At 50.9% G+C, this 17,979-nt stretch overlaps 1 protein-coding gene across 4 annotated transcripts in view; it reads right to left on the bottom strand.

Annotated features, from left to right (window-relative positions):
- The window catches only part of RBM33 (RNA binding motif protein 33), a 222,529-nt gene that overhangs the window by 86,020 nt on the left and 118,530 nt on the right, over nt 1-17,979 (bottom strand). For all 4 annotated transcript variants that reach the window (XM_075315440.1, XM_075315441.1, XM_075315442.1 and 1 more), the window contains exon 12: nt 15,791-16,467. In XM_075315440.1, coding sequence (XP_075171555.1) covers nt 15,791-16,467 — 677 coding nt within the window. The remainder of the gene's footprint in view (nt 1-15,790; nt 16,468-17,979) is intronic.

The raw sequence follows: 17,979 nt of genomic DNA, 5'->3' as shown, positions 1-17,979 counted from the left end.
AGAAGGAGTAATATTTGAATTTTGGAAAGCAAAATTTGGCTGAAATAGATTGTGGGCACCATGTCACATCTGTAGGGCCCCTAAGGTACCTAAACAGCAGAAACACCCCACAAGTGACCCCATTTTGGAAATTAGACCACTGAACGAATTTATGTAGATGTTTGGTGAGCATCTTGAACCCCCGGGTGCTTCACATAAGTTTATAATGTTGAGCTGTGAAAATAAAAAAAAATATATTTTTTTTTTTTAACCACAAAACTGTAACGTCAACCAGTTATCTTTTTTTTTTTCCTCTTCAAGAGTTAGGCTATGTGCGCACGTTGCGTACAAGCCCTGCAGAAATTTCTGCAGCGATCTGAAGAGCACATGTGCGCTTTAGATCGCTGCAGAAATGTCCGTAGTGAGCGCCGATTCCATGCGCTCTGCCTGCAGCTCCTGCCATAGACAGAGCAGGAGCTGCCGGCAAAGCGCAGGAAAGAAGTGACATGTCACTTCATTTTGCGCAGCGCTTCGGCAGTAGCCGAAGCGCTGCGCTCTTAAACGCCACGTGCGCACGGCCCCTGCACAGTCTCCATAGACTGTGCAGGGGACGCAGGACGCATGCAGTTACGCTGCGCTACAAAGCGCAGCGTAACTGCATGTTTTTACGCGACGTGCGCACATAGCCTAACAGGAAAAAATGCACCAAAAAATGTATTGTGCAATTTCTCCTGAGTACGCTGATACCTCATATGTGGTGGAAATAAACTGTTTGGGTGCACGGCAGGACTCTGAAAGGAAGGAGCGCCATTTGACTGCAAAATTGGCTGGAATCGTTAGCAAACGCCATGTTGCGTTTGGAGACTCCCTAAAGGCAACTAAAAAGTGGAGCTCCCCCAAAAGTGACCCCATGCTGGAAACAAGACACCTCAAGGCTTTTATTCAGGGGTAGAGGGAGCAGTTTGAATCCACAGGTACTTCACAGAATTTGATAACCTTTGGTTGCCTTATTGAAAATTTTCTTTTTTTTTTTTTTCACAAAAGAAGGGAATTTTGTTTACTTACCGTAAATTCCTTTTCTTCTAGCTCCAATTGGGAGACCCAGACAATTGGGTGTATAGCTATGCCTCCGGAGGCCACACAAAGTATTACACTAAAAGTGTAAAGCCCCTCCCCTTCAGCCTATACACCCCCCGTACTGCTACGGGCTCATCAGTTTTGGTGCAAAAGCCAGAAGGAGGAAAAAATTATAAACTGGTTTAAAGTAAATTCAATCCGAAGGAATATCGGAGAACTGAAACCATTTAACATGAACAACATGTGTATACAAAAACAGGGGCGGGTGCTGGGTCTCCCAATTGGAGCTAGAAGAAAAGGAATTTACGGTAAGTAAACAAAATTCCCTTCTTCTTTGTCGCTCCTAATTGGGAGACCCAGACAATTGGGACGTCCAAAAGCAGTCCCTGGGTGGGTAAATAATACCTCATAATAGAGCCGTAACGGCTCCGTCCTACAGGTGGGCAACTGCCGCCTGAAGGACTCGCCTACCTAGGCTGGCATCTGCCGAAGCATAGGTATGCACCTGATAGTGTTTCGTGAAAGTGTGCAGGCTCGACCAGGTAGCTGCCTGACACACCTGCTGAGCCGTAGCCTGGTGTCGCAAGGCCCAGGACGCTCCCACGGCCCTGGTAGAATGGGCCTTCAGTCCTGAGGGAACCGGAAGCCCCGAGGAACGGTAAGCTTCAAGAATTGGTTCCTTGATCCACCGAGCCAGGGTTGATTTGGAAGCTTGTGTCCCTTTACGCTGGCCAGCGACAAGGACAAAGAGTGCATCGGAGCGGCGCAGGGGCGCCGTACGAGAAATGTAGAGTCTGAGTGCTCTCACCAGATCTACCAAGTGCAAATCCTTTTCACATTGGTGAACTGGATGAGGACAAAACGAGGGTAAGGAGATGTCCTGATTGAGATGAAAAGGGGATACCACCTTAGGGAGGAAATCTTGGCGGACGTTGGTTTCCTAGCCTGTCTCAGTGGCAATGACCTCTTGAGATAATCCTGAAGACGCTAGGATCCAGGACTCAATGGCCACACAGTCAGGTTGAGGGCCGCAGAATTCAGATGGAAAAACGGCCCTTGAGATAGCAAATCTGGTCGGTCTGGCAGTGCCCACGGTTGGCCGACCGTGAGATGCCACAGATCCGGGTACCACGACCTCCTCGGCCAGTCTGGAGCGACGAGGATGGCGCGGCGGCAGTCGGCCCTTATCTTGCGTAACACTCTGGGCAACAGAGCCAGAGGAGGAAACACATAAGGAAGCTGAAACTGCGACCAATCCTGAACTAAGGCGTCTGCCGCCAGAGCTCTGATCTTGAGATCGAGCCATGAATGTTGGGACCTTGTTGTTGTGCCGTGACGCCATTAGGTCGACGTCCGGCATCCCCCAGCGGCAACAGATCTCCTGAAACACGTCCGGGTGAAGGGACCATTCCCCTGCGTCCATGCCCTGGCGACTGAGAAAGTCTGCTTCCCAGTTTTCTACGCCCGGGATGTGAACTGCGGATATGGTGGATGCTGTGGCTTCCACCCACAGCAGAATCCTCCGGACTTCCTGGAAGGCTTGCCGACTGCGTGTCCCACCTTGGTGGTTGATGTAAGCCACCGCTGTGGAGTTGTCCGACTGAATTCGGATCTGCTTGCCTTCCAGCCACTGCTGGAACGCTTTTAGGGCAAGATACACTGCCCTGATCTCCAGAACATTGATCTGAAGTGAGGACTCTTGCTGAGTCCACGTACCCTGAGCCCTGTGGTGGAGAAAAACTGCTCCCCACCCTGACAGGCTCGCGTCCGTCGTGACCACCGCCCAGGATGGGGGTAGGAAGGATTTTCCTTTCGATAATGAGGTGGGAAGAAGCCACCACCGAAGGGAAGCTTTGGTTGCTTGAGAGAGGGAGACGTTCCTGTCTAGGGACGTCGGCCTCCTGTCCCACTTGCGTAGGATGTCCCATTGAAGAGGACGCAGGGGAAACTGCGCGAAAGGGACTGCTTCCATTGCTGCCACCATCTTCCCCAGGAAGTGCATGAGGCGCCTCAAGGGGTGTGACCGACCTTGAAGGAGAGATTGTACCCCTGTCTGTAGTGAACGCTGTTTGTCCAGCGGAAGCTTCACTATCGCTGGAAGAGTATGAAACTCCATGCCAAGATATGTCAGTGATTGGACCGGTGTCAGATTTGACTTTGGAAAATTGATGATCCACCCGAAACTCTGGAGAATCTCCAGAGTAACGTTGAGGCTGTGTTGGCATGCCTCTTGAGAGGGTGCCTTGACCAGCAGATCGTCTAAGTAAGGTATCACTGAGTGACCTTGAGAGTGGAGGACCGCAACTACTGTAGCCATGACCTTGGTGAAAACCCTTGGGGCTGTCGCCAGGCCGAACGGCAGTGCCGCGAACTGAAGGTGTTCGTCTCCTATGGCGAAGCGCAAGAAGCGCTGATGCTCTGGAGCAATTGGTACGTGGAGATAAGCATCCTTGATATCGATCGATGCTAGGAAATCTCCTTGGGACATTGAGGCGATGACGGAGCGGAGGGATTCCATCCGGAACCGCCTGGTCCTTACGTGTTTGTTGAGCAGTTTTAGGTCCAAAACAGGACGGAAGGACCCGTCCTTCTTTGGAACCACAAACAGGTTGGAGTAGAAACCGTGACCCTGTTGCTGAAGAGGAACCGGGACCACCACTCCTCCTGCCTTCAGAATGCCCACCGCCTGCAGAAGAGCCTCGGCTCGCTCGGGAGGCGGAGATGTTCTGAAGAATCGAGTCGGAGGACGAGAGCTGAACTCTATCCTGTAACCGTGAGACAAAATGTCTCTCACCCAACGGTCTTTCACTTGTGGCAGCCAGGTGTCGCAAAAGCGGGAGAGCCTGCCACCGACCGAGGATGCGGTGTGAGGAGGCCGTAAGTCATAAGGAAGCCGCCTTGGTAGCGGCACCTCCGGCGGTCTTTTTAGCAGGGCTGTGGAGTCGGTAAGCCAAACCTTCGACTCCGACTCCGACTCCTCAAATTCTCTTGCACCGACTCCGGCTCCGACTCAGACTCCTACATATATTGCTTATAGTTAGGTGAAAAATTTATTGTAGTACATGAATATGTGTATGTGAACATCAGACATTTAATAATTTTTATGATACAATAATCAAGATATTTGGATAGAACATAAAATATATTTATTGGAATACAACTTTAGAACACAAAAAACTGTAATAAATTGTAAATATGTAATACACTATGTAATATACAGTAGATTACATATATATCTTGTGTGTGTATATACACTGTGTATATATATATATATATATATTACATATTTACAATTTATTAGTTTTTTGTGTTCTAAAGTTGTATTCCAATAAATATTTTATGTTCTATCCAAATATCTTGATTATTGTATCATAAAAACAATTAAATGTCTGATGTTCACATTGTACTACAATACATTTTTCACTTAAATATAAGCATTATACTAAATGTTATTATTTAGTAAAATATTCAGCACATTCTGCATTGCACTCCTGTCCCCAATTTATTATATATTTTAGGAGTCGGAGTCGGTGCATTTTATACCGACTCCGACTCCACCAAAATGAGCTCCGACTCCGACTCCACGACTCCGACTCCGACTCCACAGCCCTGCTTTTTAGGGCGTGATTTAGACTGCCATGCGTCGGAGTTCCTCTGATCCTTCTGAGGCCTTTTGGACGAGGAGAATTGGGACCTGCCCGTACCCCGAAAGGACCAAAACCTCGACTGTCCCCTCCTCTGTTGGGGTGTTTTTGGTTTGGCCTGGGGTAAGGATGTTTCCTTTCCCTTGGATTGTTTGATGATTTCATCCAATATCTCACCAAACAAACGGTCGCCAGAAAATGGCAATCCAGTTAAGCACTTTTTGGAAGCCGAATCTGCCTTCCATTCCCGCAGCCACAAGGCCCTGCGTATTGCCACCGAATTGACGGCTGCAACCGCCGTACGGGTCGCAGAGTCCAGGACAGCATTAATAGCGTAGGACGCAAATGCCGACGTTTGAGAGGTTATGGACGCCACCTGCGGCGCAGACGTACGTGTGAGTGCGTCAATTTTCGCCTGACCAGCTGAGATAGCTTGGAGTGCCCATACGGCTGCGAATGCTGGAGCAAAAGACGCGCCGATAGCTTCATAGATGGATTTCAACCAGAGCTCCATCTGTCTGTCAGTGGCATCCTTGAGTGAAGCTCCATCTTCCACTGCAACTATGGATCTAGCCGCCAGTCTGGAGATTGGAGGATCCACCTTGGGACACTGAGTCCAGCCCTTGACCACGTCAGGGGGAAAGAAGGGAATTTTGTTACTTACCGTAAATTCCTTTTCTTCTAGCTCCTATTGGGAGACCCAGCCGATTGGGTGTATAGCACTGCCTCCGGAGGCCACACAAAGCAATTACACTAAAAAGTGTAAGGCCCCTCCCCTTCTGGCTATACACCCCCAGTGGGATCACTGGCTCACCAGTTTTAGTGCAAAAGCAAGAAGGAGGAAAGCCAATAACTGGTTTAAACCAATTCACTCCGAGTAACATCGGAGAACTGAAAACCGTTCAACATGAACAACATGTGTACCCGCAAACAAACCAAAAATCCCGAAGGACAACAGGGCGGGTGCTGGGTCTCCCAATAGGAGCTAGAAGAAAAGGAATTTACGGTAAGTAACAAAATTCCCTTCTTCTTCGGCGCTCCATTGGGAGACCCAGACGATTGGGACGTCCAAAAGCTGTCCCTGGGTGGGTAAAGAATACCTCATGTTAGAGCTGCAAGACAGCCCTCCCCTATAGGGAGGCAACTGCCGCCTGCAGGACTCTTCTACCTAGGCTGGCGTCCGCCGAAGCATAGGTATGCACCTGATAATGTTTGGTGAAAGTGTGCAGACTCGACCAGGTAGCTGCCTGGCACACCTGTTGAGCCGTAGCCTGGTGTCGCAATGCCCAGGACGCACCCACGGCTCTGGTAGAATGGGCCTTCAGCCCTGATGGAACCGTAAGCCCAGCAGAACGGTAGGCTTCAAGAATTGGTTCTTTGATCCATCGAGCCAGGGTGGCCTTAGAAGCCTGCGACCCTTTGCGCTTACCAGCGACAAGGACGAAGAGTGCATCCGAACGGCGCAAGGGCGCCGTGCGGGAAATGTAGATTCTGAGTGCTCTCACCAGATCTAACAAATGTAAATTCTTCTCATACTGATGAATTGCATGAGGACAAAACGAAGGCAAAGAGATATCCTGATTAAGATGAAAAGAGGATACCACCTTCGGGAGAAACTCCTGAATGGGGCGCAGCACTACCTTGTCCTGGTGGAAGACCAGGAAGGGAGCCTTGGATGACAGCGCTGGCAGCTCAGACACTCTCCGAAGAGATGTGATCGCTACCAGAAAAGCCACTTTCTGTGATAGTCTAGAAAGCGAAACCTCCCTCAGAGGCTCGAAGGGCGGCTTCTGGAGGGCAACTAGTACCCTGTTCAGATCCCATGGATCTAACGGCCGCTTGTACGGGGGTACGATATGGCAAACCCCCTGTAGGAACGTGCGCACCTTAGGAAGGCGTGCCAAACGCCTCTGAAAAAAGACGGATAGCGCCGAGACCTGACCTTTAAGGGAGCCGAGCGACAAACCTTTTTCTAACCCAGATTGCAGGAAAGAAAGAAAGGTAGGCAATGCAAATGGCCAGGGAGACACTCCCTGAGCCGAGCACCAGGATAAGAATATCCTCCACGTTCTGTGGTAGATCTTAGCGGACGTGGGCTTCCTAGCCTGTCTCATGGTGGCAACGACCCCTTGGGATAATCCTGAAGACGCTAGGATCCAGGACTCAATGGCCACACAGTCAGGTTCAGGGCCGCAGAATTCCGATGGAAAAACGGCCCTTGGGACAGTAAGTCTGGTCGGTCTGGTAGTGCCCACGGTTGGTCGACCGTGAGCTGCCACAGATCCGGATACCACGCCCTCCTCGGCCAGTCTGGGGCGACGAGTATGACGCAGCTGCAATCGGATCTGATCTTGCGTAGCACTCTGGGCAAGAGTGCCAGAGGTGGAAACACATAAGGGAGCCGGAACTGCGACCAATCTTGCACTAGGGCGTCTGCCGCCAGCGCTCTTTGATCGCGAGACCGTGCCATGAAGGTTGGGACCTTGTTGTTGTGCCGGGACGCCATTAGGTCGACGTCCGGCCTTCTCCATCGGCGACAGATTTCCTGAAACACGTCTGGGTGAAGGGACCATTCCCCTGCGTCCATGCCCTGGCGACTGAGGAAGTCTGCTTCCCAGTTTTCTACGCCGGGGATGTGAACTGCGGATATGGTGGAGGCCGTGGCTTCCACCCACATCAGAATCCGCCGGACTTCCTGGAAGGCTTGTCGACTGCGTGTCCCCCCTTGGTGGTTGATGTATGCCACCGCTGTGGAGTTGTCCGACTGAATTCGGATCTGCCTTCCTTCCAGCCACTGCTGGAAGGCTAGTAGGGCAAGATACACTGCTCTGATCTCCAGAACATTGATCTGAAGGGTGGACTCCTGCTGAGTCCACGTACCCTGAGCCCTGTGGTGGAGAAAAACTGCTCCCCACCCTGACAGACTCGCGTCTGTCGTGACCACCGCCCAAGACGGTGGTAGGAAGGATCTTCCCTGTGATGAGGTGGGAAGAAGCCACCACTGCAGAGAGTCCTTGGCCGTCTGGGAAAGGGAGACTTTCCTGTCCAGGGATGTTGACTTCCCGTCCCATTGGCGGAGAATGTCCCATTGAAGTGGGCGCAGATGAAACTGCGCAAACGGAACCGCCTCCATTGCCGCCACCATCTTCCCGAGGAAGTGCATGAGGCGTCTTAAGGAGTGCGACTGACTTTGAAGGAGAGCCTGCACCCCAGTCTGTAGAGACCGCTGCTTGTCCAGCGGAAGCTTCACTATCGCTGAGAGAGTATGAAACTCCATGCCAAGATACGTTAGTGATTGGGTCGGTGACAGATTTGACTTTGAGAAGTTGATGATCCACCCGAACGTCTGGAGAGTCTCCAGTGCAACAGTCAAGCTGAGTTGGCATGCCTCTTGAGAGGGTGCCTTGACCAGTAGATCGTCCAAGTAAGGGATCACAGAGTGTCCCTGAGAGTGCAAGACTGCTACCACTGCCGCCATGATCTTGGTGAACACCCGTGGGGCTGTCGCCAGACCAAATGGCAGAGCTACGAACTGAAGATGGTCGTCTCCTATCACGAAGCGTCGGTGCTCTGTAGCAATCGGCACGTGGAGATAAGCATCCTTGATGTCTATTGATGCTAGGAAATCTCCTTGAGACATTGAGGCAATGACTGAGCGGAGGGATTCCATCCGGAACCGCCTGGCGTTCACATGCTTGTTGAGCAGTTTTAGGTCCAGAACAGGACGGAATGAGCCGTCCTTTTTTGGCACCACAAAGAGAGTGGAGTAAAAACCTTGACCTCGTTCCTGAAGAGGAACAGGGACCACCACTCCTTCTGCTCTTAGAGAATTCACCGCCTGCAGAAGGGCATCTGCTCGGTCGGGATGTGGGGAAGTTCTGAAGAACAGAGGCGGAGGACGAGAACTGAACTCTATCCTGTACCCGTGAGACAAAATGTCTGTTACCCACCGGTCTTTGACCTGTGGCAGCCAAATGTCGCAAAAGCGGGAGAGCCTGCCACCGACCGAGGATGCGGAGGGAGGCGGCCGAAAGTCATGAGGCAGCCGCCTTGGAAGCGGTACCTCCGGTTGCTTTCTTGGGGCGTGAGTGAGCCCGCCAGGAATCAGAGCTCCTTTGCTCTTTCTGAGTCCTTTTGGACGAGGAGAATTGGGGCTTGCCCGAGCCTCGAAAGGACCGAAACTTTGACTGCCACTTCCTCTGTGGAGGTTTGCTTGATCTGGGCTGGGGTAAGGAGGAGTCCTTACCTTTGGACTGTTTAATGATTTCCGCCAATTGCTCACCAAACAGTCTGTCTCCAGATAATGGCAAGCTGGTTAAACATTTTTTAGAAGCAGAATCTGCTTTCCATTCTTTTAACCACAAGGCTCTGCGCAAAACTACAGAGTTGGCGGATGCTATTGAGGTACGGCTCGTAGAGTCCAGTACCGCATTGATAGCGTAGGTCGCAAACGCAGACATTTGTGTAGTTAGGGACGCCACTTGCGGCACTGATGGACGTATGAGAGAGTCCACCTGTGCCAGACCAGCTGAAATAGCTTGGAGCGCCCACACGGCCGCGAATGCTGGAGCAAACGACGCGCCGATAGCTTCATAGACAGATTTCAACCAAAGGTCCATCTGTCTGTCATTGGCATCTTTAAGTGAAGCCCCATCCTCCACTGCAACTATGGATCTAGCTGCAAGCCTGGATATTGGAGGGTCCACTTTTGGACACTGGGTCCAGCGTTTGACCACGTCAGGGGGAAAAGGATAACGTGTATCCTTAAGGCGTTTAGAAAAACGCTTGTCCGGATAAGTATTGTGTTTCTGGATGGATTCTCTGAAGTCAGAGTGGTCCAGAAAAGTACTCAATTTACGCTTGGGATACAGGAAATGGAATTTCTCCTGCTGTGCAGCTGCCTCCTCTGCAGAAGGGGCTGGGGGAGAAATATCCAACAGCCTATTGATGGCCGCTATAAGGTCATTTACCATGGCGTCACCATCTGGCGTATCCAAATTGAGTGCGGCGTCAGGACAAGACTCCTGATCACCCACCTCTGAGTCATCATATAGAGACCCTTCTCGCTGAGACCCTGATCCGCGTGATGACGTGGAGGGTCTCTCCCAGCGAGCTCGCTTAGGCGGACTGGGACTGTCATCGGAGTCAGAGCCCTCAGCCTGTGATGCTTGGGACCCCCTTGAATTACGGATTAGATCCAACTGAGGGGGACCGGGGAACATAGACACCGCAGTGTCCATGGTCTGAGCAACTGGCCTGGACTGCAAGGTTTCCAGGATTTTTGCCATAGTCACAGACATTTTATCAGCAAAAACTGCAAATTCTGACCCCGTCACCGGGGCAGGGTTCGCAGGCGACTCTGCCTGGGCTACCACCACCATAGGCTCTGGCTGACGAAGTGCCACTGGGACTGAACATTGCACACAATGAGAGTCGTTGGAGCCTGCTGGTAGATTAGCCCCACATGCTGTACAAGCAGTGTAAGCAGCCCTTGCCTTGGCACCCTTGCGTTTTGTGGATGACATGTTGTTGTCTCCCCAGAGTAATATAGGGTATACAGCCAAGAAGCGACCAAACAGTGCAGTATATATATATATAAATATATCTGGTACAGCGAAAAACAGTACACAAATATAACACTGTGGCACTAGTGGGGCCGCACGTATGTGCTGCTTACCGCCCGCTTAGCGCGGGTGTGTGGTCGCCAGAAATCCCTAGCCTGGGTCCCCCAGAGCCTGCGTCCGTTCTCCAGCCAGACTGCATGTGTATAATGGCTGCCGGCGTCCTGGGGAGCTGCAAGCCTGGGGGCGGGCCTAGGGCGTGCACAGAGAAAAAGCGCAAAGCCTGTGTCCTACTGTGCTCAGTGAGGGCTGGAGCATGTAAATCGTGCTCCAGCCCTCGGCGCTGCCGATTGAACAACGTCTCTCCCCTACCCTGAGTGACAGGGTGGGGGGCGTTAACGAAGCGGAGCTAGGCCGCAGAACAAACCGGGAACTAAAGTTAGAAGCGCCGCCGCCGTAAAAGTGCGGTCGGCGCGTCCCCGGCGCACTACAAGTCGCAGCTGCGCCGCCGCTCCAGGGGCGGTCGGCGCGGCGATCCACACACATAAAGTCCCCCAGTAATCTGCGGGGACTATAGGCCCAGCGCACAGCGCTACAGTCCCCGGCGCACTAGCACACCCAGCAAGTCTGGGATGTGCGTGGCCTGTCATACGGGGACACAGAGTACCTGAAAGTTGCAGGGCCTTGTCCCTGAACGGCACTCCCGCTCCACATCCAGCAGGTTCTATGGGTCTGTGGATGGAGCCCGGCCTCAGGGCTTGGTGGCCGGTAAGATCCCACTTCCTCAGAGCCCCTCAGGGGGATGGGGAAGGAAAACAGCATGTGGGCTCCAGCCTCCGTACCAGCAATAGGTACCTCAACCTTACAAACCACAAGTGGGGTAAGAAGGGAGCATGCTGGGGGCCCCATATGGGCCCTCTTTTCTTCCATCCGATATAGTCAGCAGCTACTGCTGACTAAACAGTGGAGCTATGCGTGGATGTCTGACCTCCTTCGCACAAAGCAGAAAACTGGTGAGCCAGTGATCCCACTGGGGGTGTATAGCCAGAAGGGGAGGGGCCTTACACTTTTTAGTGTAATTGCTTTGTGTGGCCTCCGGAGGCAGTGCTATACACCCAATCGGCTGGGTCTCCCAATGAAGCGCCGAAGAAAGGGTAACGTGTATCCTTAAGGCGCTTGGAAAAACGCTTATCTGGATAAGCTCGGTGTTTCTGGACTGCCTCTCTGAAGTCAGAGTGGTCCAGAAACATACTCTTTGTACGCTTGGGAAACCTGAAACGGAATTTCTCCTGCTGAGAAGCTGACTCCTCCACAGGAGGAGCTGAGGGAGAAATATTCAACATTTCATTGATGGACGCAATAAGATCATTCACTATGGTGTCCCCATCAGGAGTATCAAGGTTGAGAGCGGCTTCAGGATCAGAATCCTGATCAGCTACCTCCGCTTCATCATACAGAGAGTCCTCTCGCTGAGACCCTGAACATTGTGATGATGTCGAGGGGATTTCATAGCGAGCTCGCTTAGTCGGTCTGGGGCTGCGGTCCGTGTCAGAGACCTCACCCTGGGATCCATGAGACACCCCGGGAAGACATTGCTGTTCCCACTGAGGGGAACCAGGGGACAATGATTCCACAGTGCCCCTGGCTTGAGATGCCGGCCTGGACTGCAAGGCTTCTAATATCTTAGCCATAGTCTCAGAAAGTCTTTCAGTAAAAACTGCAAACTCCGTCCCTGTCACCTGGACAGTGTCAACAGGTGGTTCTCCCTGGGCCACCCCTAGCAGAGGCTCCGGCTGAGAAAGTGCCACAGGGGCCGAGCAGTGCACACAATGAGGGTCAGTGGAACCTGCCGGCAGTATAGCCGTACATGCTGCACAGGCAGCATAGTAAGTCTGTGCCTTGGCACCCTTGCTATTTGTGGACGACATGCTGTTGTCTCCTCTGAGCAATACAGGAGGGTATATAGCCACAAATCAACAGTGCACCCTACAGTGTTAAGTATAGACTATAATCATATAAACTATAAATACACTTCTGCACTAGTGGGGCCAGCACCACAGGTGCTGCTTACCGCCTGCGCAAAGCGTTTGTGTGGGCACCAGAATTCCTGCCTGGGTCTCTTTGAGCTTGTCTCTCCTCTCCAGCGTTAGCAGAGCTGAGAGGAATGGCTGCCAGCGTCCTGGGGAGAAGAGGGAGCCGTGGGCGTGACCCAGAAAAGTGCGGGAACTGGTGCCCCACTGTGCAGAGTGAGGTGGGTGGAGTATGCAAAGCATGCTCCAGCCCTCAGTGCTGCCGACCTGTACAGCGTCCCGCCCTTCCCCTGACTGGCAGGGCTGGGGGCGGGAAGAAAGACACAAACACACTCAGCGACGCTGCAGTGTATAGTGGCACAAATGCAGCCAGCGCTGCTGTCCCCGGTGCACTAGCACACCCAGCAATGCTGGAGTGTTGCTGTGCGCGGTCCCCACGGGGACACAGAGTACCTCCAAGTAGCAGGGCCATGTCCCTGAACGATACTCGGCTCCTATCCAGCAGGGTCCTCAGGAGCTGTGGATGGAGCACGGTCTCCTGTGCCTGGAGACCGATGGGATCCCACTTCACCCAGGATGAGGGATGGGGAAGGAAAGCAGCATGTGGGCTCCAGCCTCCGTACCCGCAATGGATACCTCAACCTTAACAACACCGCCGACAAGAGTCGGGTGAGAAGGGAGCATGCTGGGGGCCCTGTTATGGGCCCTCTTTTCTTCCATCCGACATAGTCAGCAGCTGCTGCTGACTAAGCTGTGGAGCTATGCGTGCATGTCTGACCTCCTTCGCACAAAGCATAAAAACTGATGAGCCCGTAGCAGTACGGGGGGTGTATAGGCTGAAGGGGAGGGGCTTTACACTTTTAGTGTAATACTTTGTGTGGCCTCCGGAGGCATAGCTATACACCCAATTGTCTGGGTCTCCCAATTAGGAGCGACAAAGAAATATTGCTTTAGCACCAAAATGTCTCACTTTTTCAATGGGCAACAACAAAATGTGGACCAGTTTGTTATCTAATTTCTTATGAGCGCAGGGATACACCACATGTGGTCAAAAACCTCTGTTTGGACAAATGGGAGGGCTTGGAATGGAAGGAGCACCATTTGAATTTTGGAAAAGTTGAAAAAAATTGCGGACACTGTTGCATTTCCAGGGTTCCTAAAGGTACCTATACAGCAGAAAACCCCACAAGTGACCCCATTTTGGAAACTAGACCACTCAAGGATTTTATGCAGAGGTATAGTGAGCATTTTGAATCTACAGGTACTTCACAAAAATGTTGCTGTAGTGCCAAATTTTTCACTTTTAGACAATGTGCCCACGTCCTGGCGACACTGGATCTAATACACAGTGCCAGCCGTCCTGCGAAGATGTGAGTGTTGTCCATAAAAGAATGCAGCTGCCCTTGCCCACGATCCGGATTCAGGTTGCTGTGGACGTAAGCGCTGTTCTCCTTACAGAGACCACTCTCGTATCCGCAGCATTAATTGACTTGCTGAGGTCCAGGAAGCCGCGCCGTAGGTCAGTTTATGCAGCGGAGAAAAAGAAACAGTGGGCAAGGGATTTAAAAAAAATCCTTCCGCTCCGCTTGTACTGCACAACGTAGCGTTATGGACGCAGCAAAAACACTCTGCGCCCAAAACGCTGCAAACCCTGATCGTGGGCACATGGCCTATAAAGCTAGGATGGATGGATGGATGGATGGCAAACACATATATAATGTCCCACCCCCCTACATATTCTAAGCTGGCACTCTTTAGTGACTTTCATGTGACACTAAAGGGTACTTAGCCTTGTATTTAGCAAAAAATAAATAACTAAAATAAACGACATGGGGTCCCTCCCATTTCTGATAGCCAGCTAGGGTACAGCAGACAACGGCAGCCTGCAAACCACAGCTGACAGCTTCACCTTGGCTAGTAATCAAAAACGGTGGGCAGCCCTTAGTAGGGTAAATCAAAAAGCGCCTGCCCAGGAAACTATCCATACTCATATGGGTAGGCGGAAAACAACGATCACCACAGAGAGGTGGCGCTGGACCAGACAGCAGCGACATCCATGGGACAGGACTGCCCCATAGGTGAGTATTATAAAAGTGATTTTTACGTTCTACAGAGAGGCCTGGGCACTTATATACAGTATTCTGGGATGCGGTATATAAAGGCTCACTTGGTGGTGGCCACAGTTTAAAGTCGCCATATCTGGTTTGTTTCACAAATGTAGCCTTACCCTTAGTGTCCAAGTGTGTTTTTTGTAGTATTATGCCTTCAGTCTGAACCTACAATGTTCATACAGTGGAACCTTTGTTTACGAGAGCAATCCGTTCTGGGAGTGTGTCTGTAAACCAAGTTACTCGTCTAGCAAAACAAATATCCCATAGGAAATAATGGAAGCTCAGAATGTGCCATTCCACCCACAACCCCACCCCCACCCATATATTATGCTCACTTTACCTTCCGTTCCCTCGCAAGCCTCCTGATTCTTGTAGTCCGCAGGTTCACTGTGTGTATCGGGTAATCATCCCGACGATGCAGGAGCTTCCGCTGTCAGCGTCAACGTCATACGCATGAGTCGCTTGCCTCTGATTGGTCAGCGTGCTGCCTTTGAGAAGCACTGACAGTGGAAGTTTCTCCATTGTCGCGATGGTTACCCGATACACATCCTGTACCTGCGGACTTCAAGAACCAGGAGGCCGGCGAGGGAACGGAAAGTAAGGTGAGTATGTGTACGTGTTTGTGCGGACTGCAAGAGCGGGTCAGAGCGCGGTGAAAATACGTAACCGGAAGTGTGTGCGGTGAGTATTTGCTCGTACAGCAAAGCATTGCTCATAAACGGAGTTACAAATTTACAGCAAGCTTTGCTCGTATAGCGAAACAGTCACACACCAAGTTACTCGTAAACCGAGGTTCCACTGTATTCACTATGGAAAAGCATTGCATGAGCAGGTGTCTAAACATTTGACTGGTACTGAACATATTCATATGCGTCACAAAATCATGTCACCAACACATAAGGAAAAAAAAAACCCTTTAGGGTTCAGACATCCGTGAGTGATGTACGCGTTGTGCATTTATCACAAACAGAACATGTACCAATTATAACCTATGGGGCGGTTCACATGTCCGTGTGTTTGTGTGACTGAATGCTCTGCAAAAAAATGTGTCCGATTTTGATTTGATTCATGAAGACAATTACCCATGCTAGTTTGTGGGTACGCAAAAATCACTGACCGCATCAGTGTGCAAATCCGAGCGCTGTCAGTGACCAACATTGTAATGGACAATGACATTTCTTTTTTTACATCAGATAAAATCACTGATGAGTTAGTGAATGTAAACACTGATCAAAAGTTAAACGTCAATCAAGCCTTAAATTGATTGTCCCCTTTCAGGAAACTTTTCAGGAAACTTTCCCTACAACCTCTTATGGATTAACATTTCTGTTTCGGAAGGTAACCCAGTCAATAACTGAACAGCTTACGTGATGCAAATATGTACAAACCTGGGGCATAAATGGTTGTCCTGATGGAAATTGTTGCCTTGGTGGAGCAAAGGGTCTAATGTTTCCTGACGGTTGGTTAAATGGAGGCATTCCCATTGGATTTGGAGAAGGTATGTTGAGGCGAACAGGACGCTCTCTTGTAAACCCTGGGGCGTTAAACGCTGGCTGAAGTCCAGGGCCAGGCTGGGGAAAGTTTGGTTGAAGACCAGATCCTGGTTGGTTAAATACTGTCTGTGGTCCAGGGCTTAACTGGTTGAAACCAGGCTGGTTGAGCCCTGGTGGATTAAACGGTGGTTGAGGTGCAGACTGATTAAATCCAGGCGGGTTGAAATTTGGCTGATTAAAACCTGCCTGGTTACTTGAAGGGTTAAAGACAGGCTGAGGGCCAGGTGGGTTAAAGCCAGCCTGAGGGCCAGGTGGATTAAAGCCAGACTGTGGACCAGGAGGGTTAAAGCCTGGCTGATTGAAGCCTCCTTGAGGCCCAGGCGGGTTGAATCCTGGCTGCGAACCTGGCCCAGGTGGATTGAATCGGGGCAGCTGGTTAAAACCTTGTCCGGGTGGATTGAATGGTGGAACATTTGGGTTAGGAACTGGGTGGTTGGTATTCATAAGGGGAGGAGGAGGAACAGGAGGAGGATTCCTTTGATTGAACATATGATGGCCTGGAAACCGAGGCTCTGTGGAGAAACAAAAGGAGATTGGCAAGTTCAACAGAAAATCATGAGAGAAAAAAAAAAGTTACATTCGCTAAACACAGTAAAGCTGGTCAAACCTGCCAACTATGGCAGGACTGGACAATATTCGTATGTGTATGGAGGCCTCAAATCCCAACAGATAACAGGAGAAAAGGTAATCGGCTAATAAGATGATAGATGGTTTTTACTGGGAGTGTGTACTTCTTCCCCCTGTATGATACTGAACAATCATAAGCAGGCCGCAACACTCAAAAGAGAGCACGCGCCCCCACCAGCCTTAGAGCAGATTTCTCAGTGAGTGAGATGTAATGACAGCTCCGGCCTCCTGGTCTACCCTCCTGCATCAGTCAATGCAGCAGAGTATAGCTGTGTCACATTACAAATGCTTGTATCAGCTCTCTTAATTACTGTGCATGTCCGTAATCACAGTTATATCTTCAGTCATATCTCGCATAGGAGTAACCTGCCCATTTTGGACTACTTTCCTGTGATATGTAGTTACACTGCGGTGATCTCACCACAAAGCAATGACAAGTTAAGCACGATATACATAAGTCTGATTATACTGACATCTTCAGAGAGGTAGTGTGGGACACTACAGCAGAGCTGATCATGCTAGAAAGAGAGCCGATAGAAGGGTTTGTAATGTGACACAGCTAAACTCAGCTATGTTGCCCCTTGCCCCCAACAGGGAATTTTTCTGAATGGGGTTGGTCATCTCTGCATTCTAATCATGCAGGAGGTTAGACTGGTGTCACACACAGCGACAACGACGTCGCTGCTACGTCACCATTTTCTGTGACGTTGCAGCGACGTCCCATCGCTGTCGCTGTGTGTGACATCCAGCAACGACCTGGCCCCTGCTGTGAGGTCGCCGGTCGTTGCTGAATGTCCAGCATCATTTTTTGGTCGTCACTCTCCCGCTGTGACACACACATCGCTGTGTGTGACAGCGAGAGAGCGACGAAATGAAGCGAGCAGGGAGCAGGAGCCGGCGTCTGGCAGCTGCGGTAAGCTGTAACCAGCGTAAACATCGGGTAACCAAGGGAAGGCCTTTCCCTGGTTACCCGATATTTACCTTCGTTACCAGCCTCCGCCAGATATCTCTCCGGGAAGGACCTAGCCAAGGAGTGGCTCTTTTTAGGAAACCACCATAACCACCATATTATGTGGCCCTTTTAGTCAATATCCAACTCTGACAAGTTTAAAGATATGACAAGGGAAATACCAAGGCCAGGTATCCATCCACAGACAGCTGTTTCGGGGTATTGCCCCTCATCAGTGTGGAGTAGGATTCTGGCCAGGTGGGAGCAATGCCTAGTAGACCAAAAAGACAAAACAATCACTGATCTAGAATATATGACATCCCGACCAACAGTAACTTAACTGCTGAGGCCAACGATTGGTCACAGGAGTGGATTGAGATGGCTACTGGTCGGGAAAACATGAGTTCTGGCTTGGCGGAAAGGTAAAGCTGGAGCCAAGGGTGGGTGT

Source organism: Anomaloglossus baeobatrachus, chromosome 6 (genome assembly GCF_048569485.1).
Source record: "Anomaloglossus baeobatrachus isolate aAnoBae1 chromosome 6, aAnoBae1.hap1, whole genome shotgun sequence".
NCBI lineage: Eukaryota > Metazoa > Chordata > Amphibia > Anura > Aromobatidae > Anomaloglossus > Anomaloglossus baeobatrachus.
Note: the sequence above shows the minus strand (reverse complement) of the source record. Positions and strands in the feature narration are given on the sequence as shown.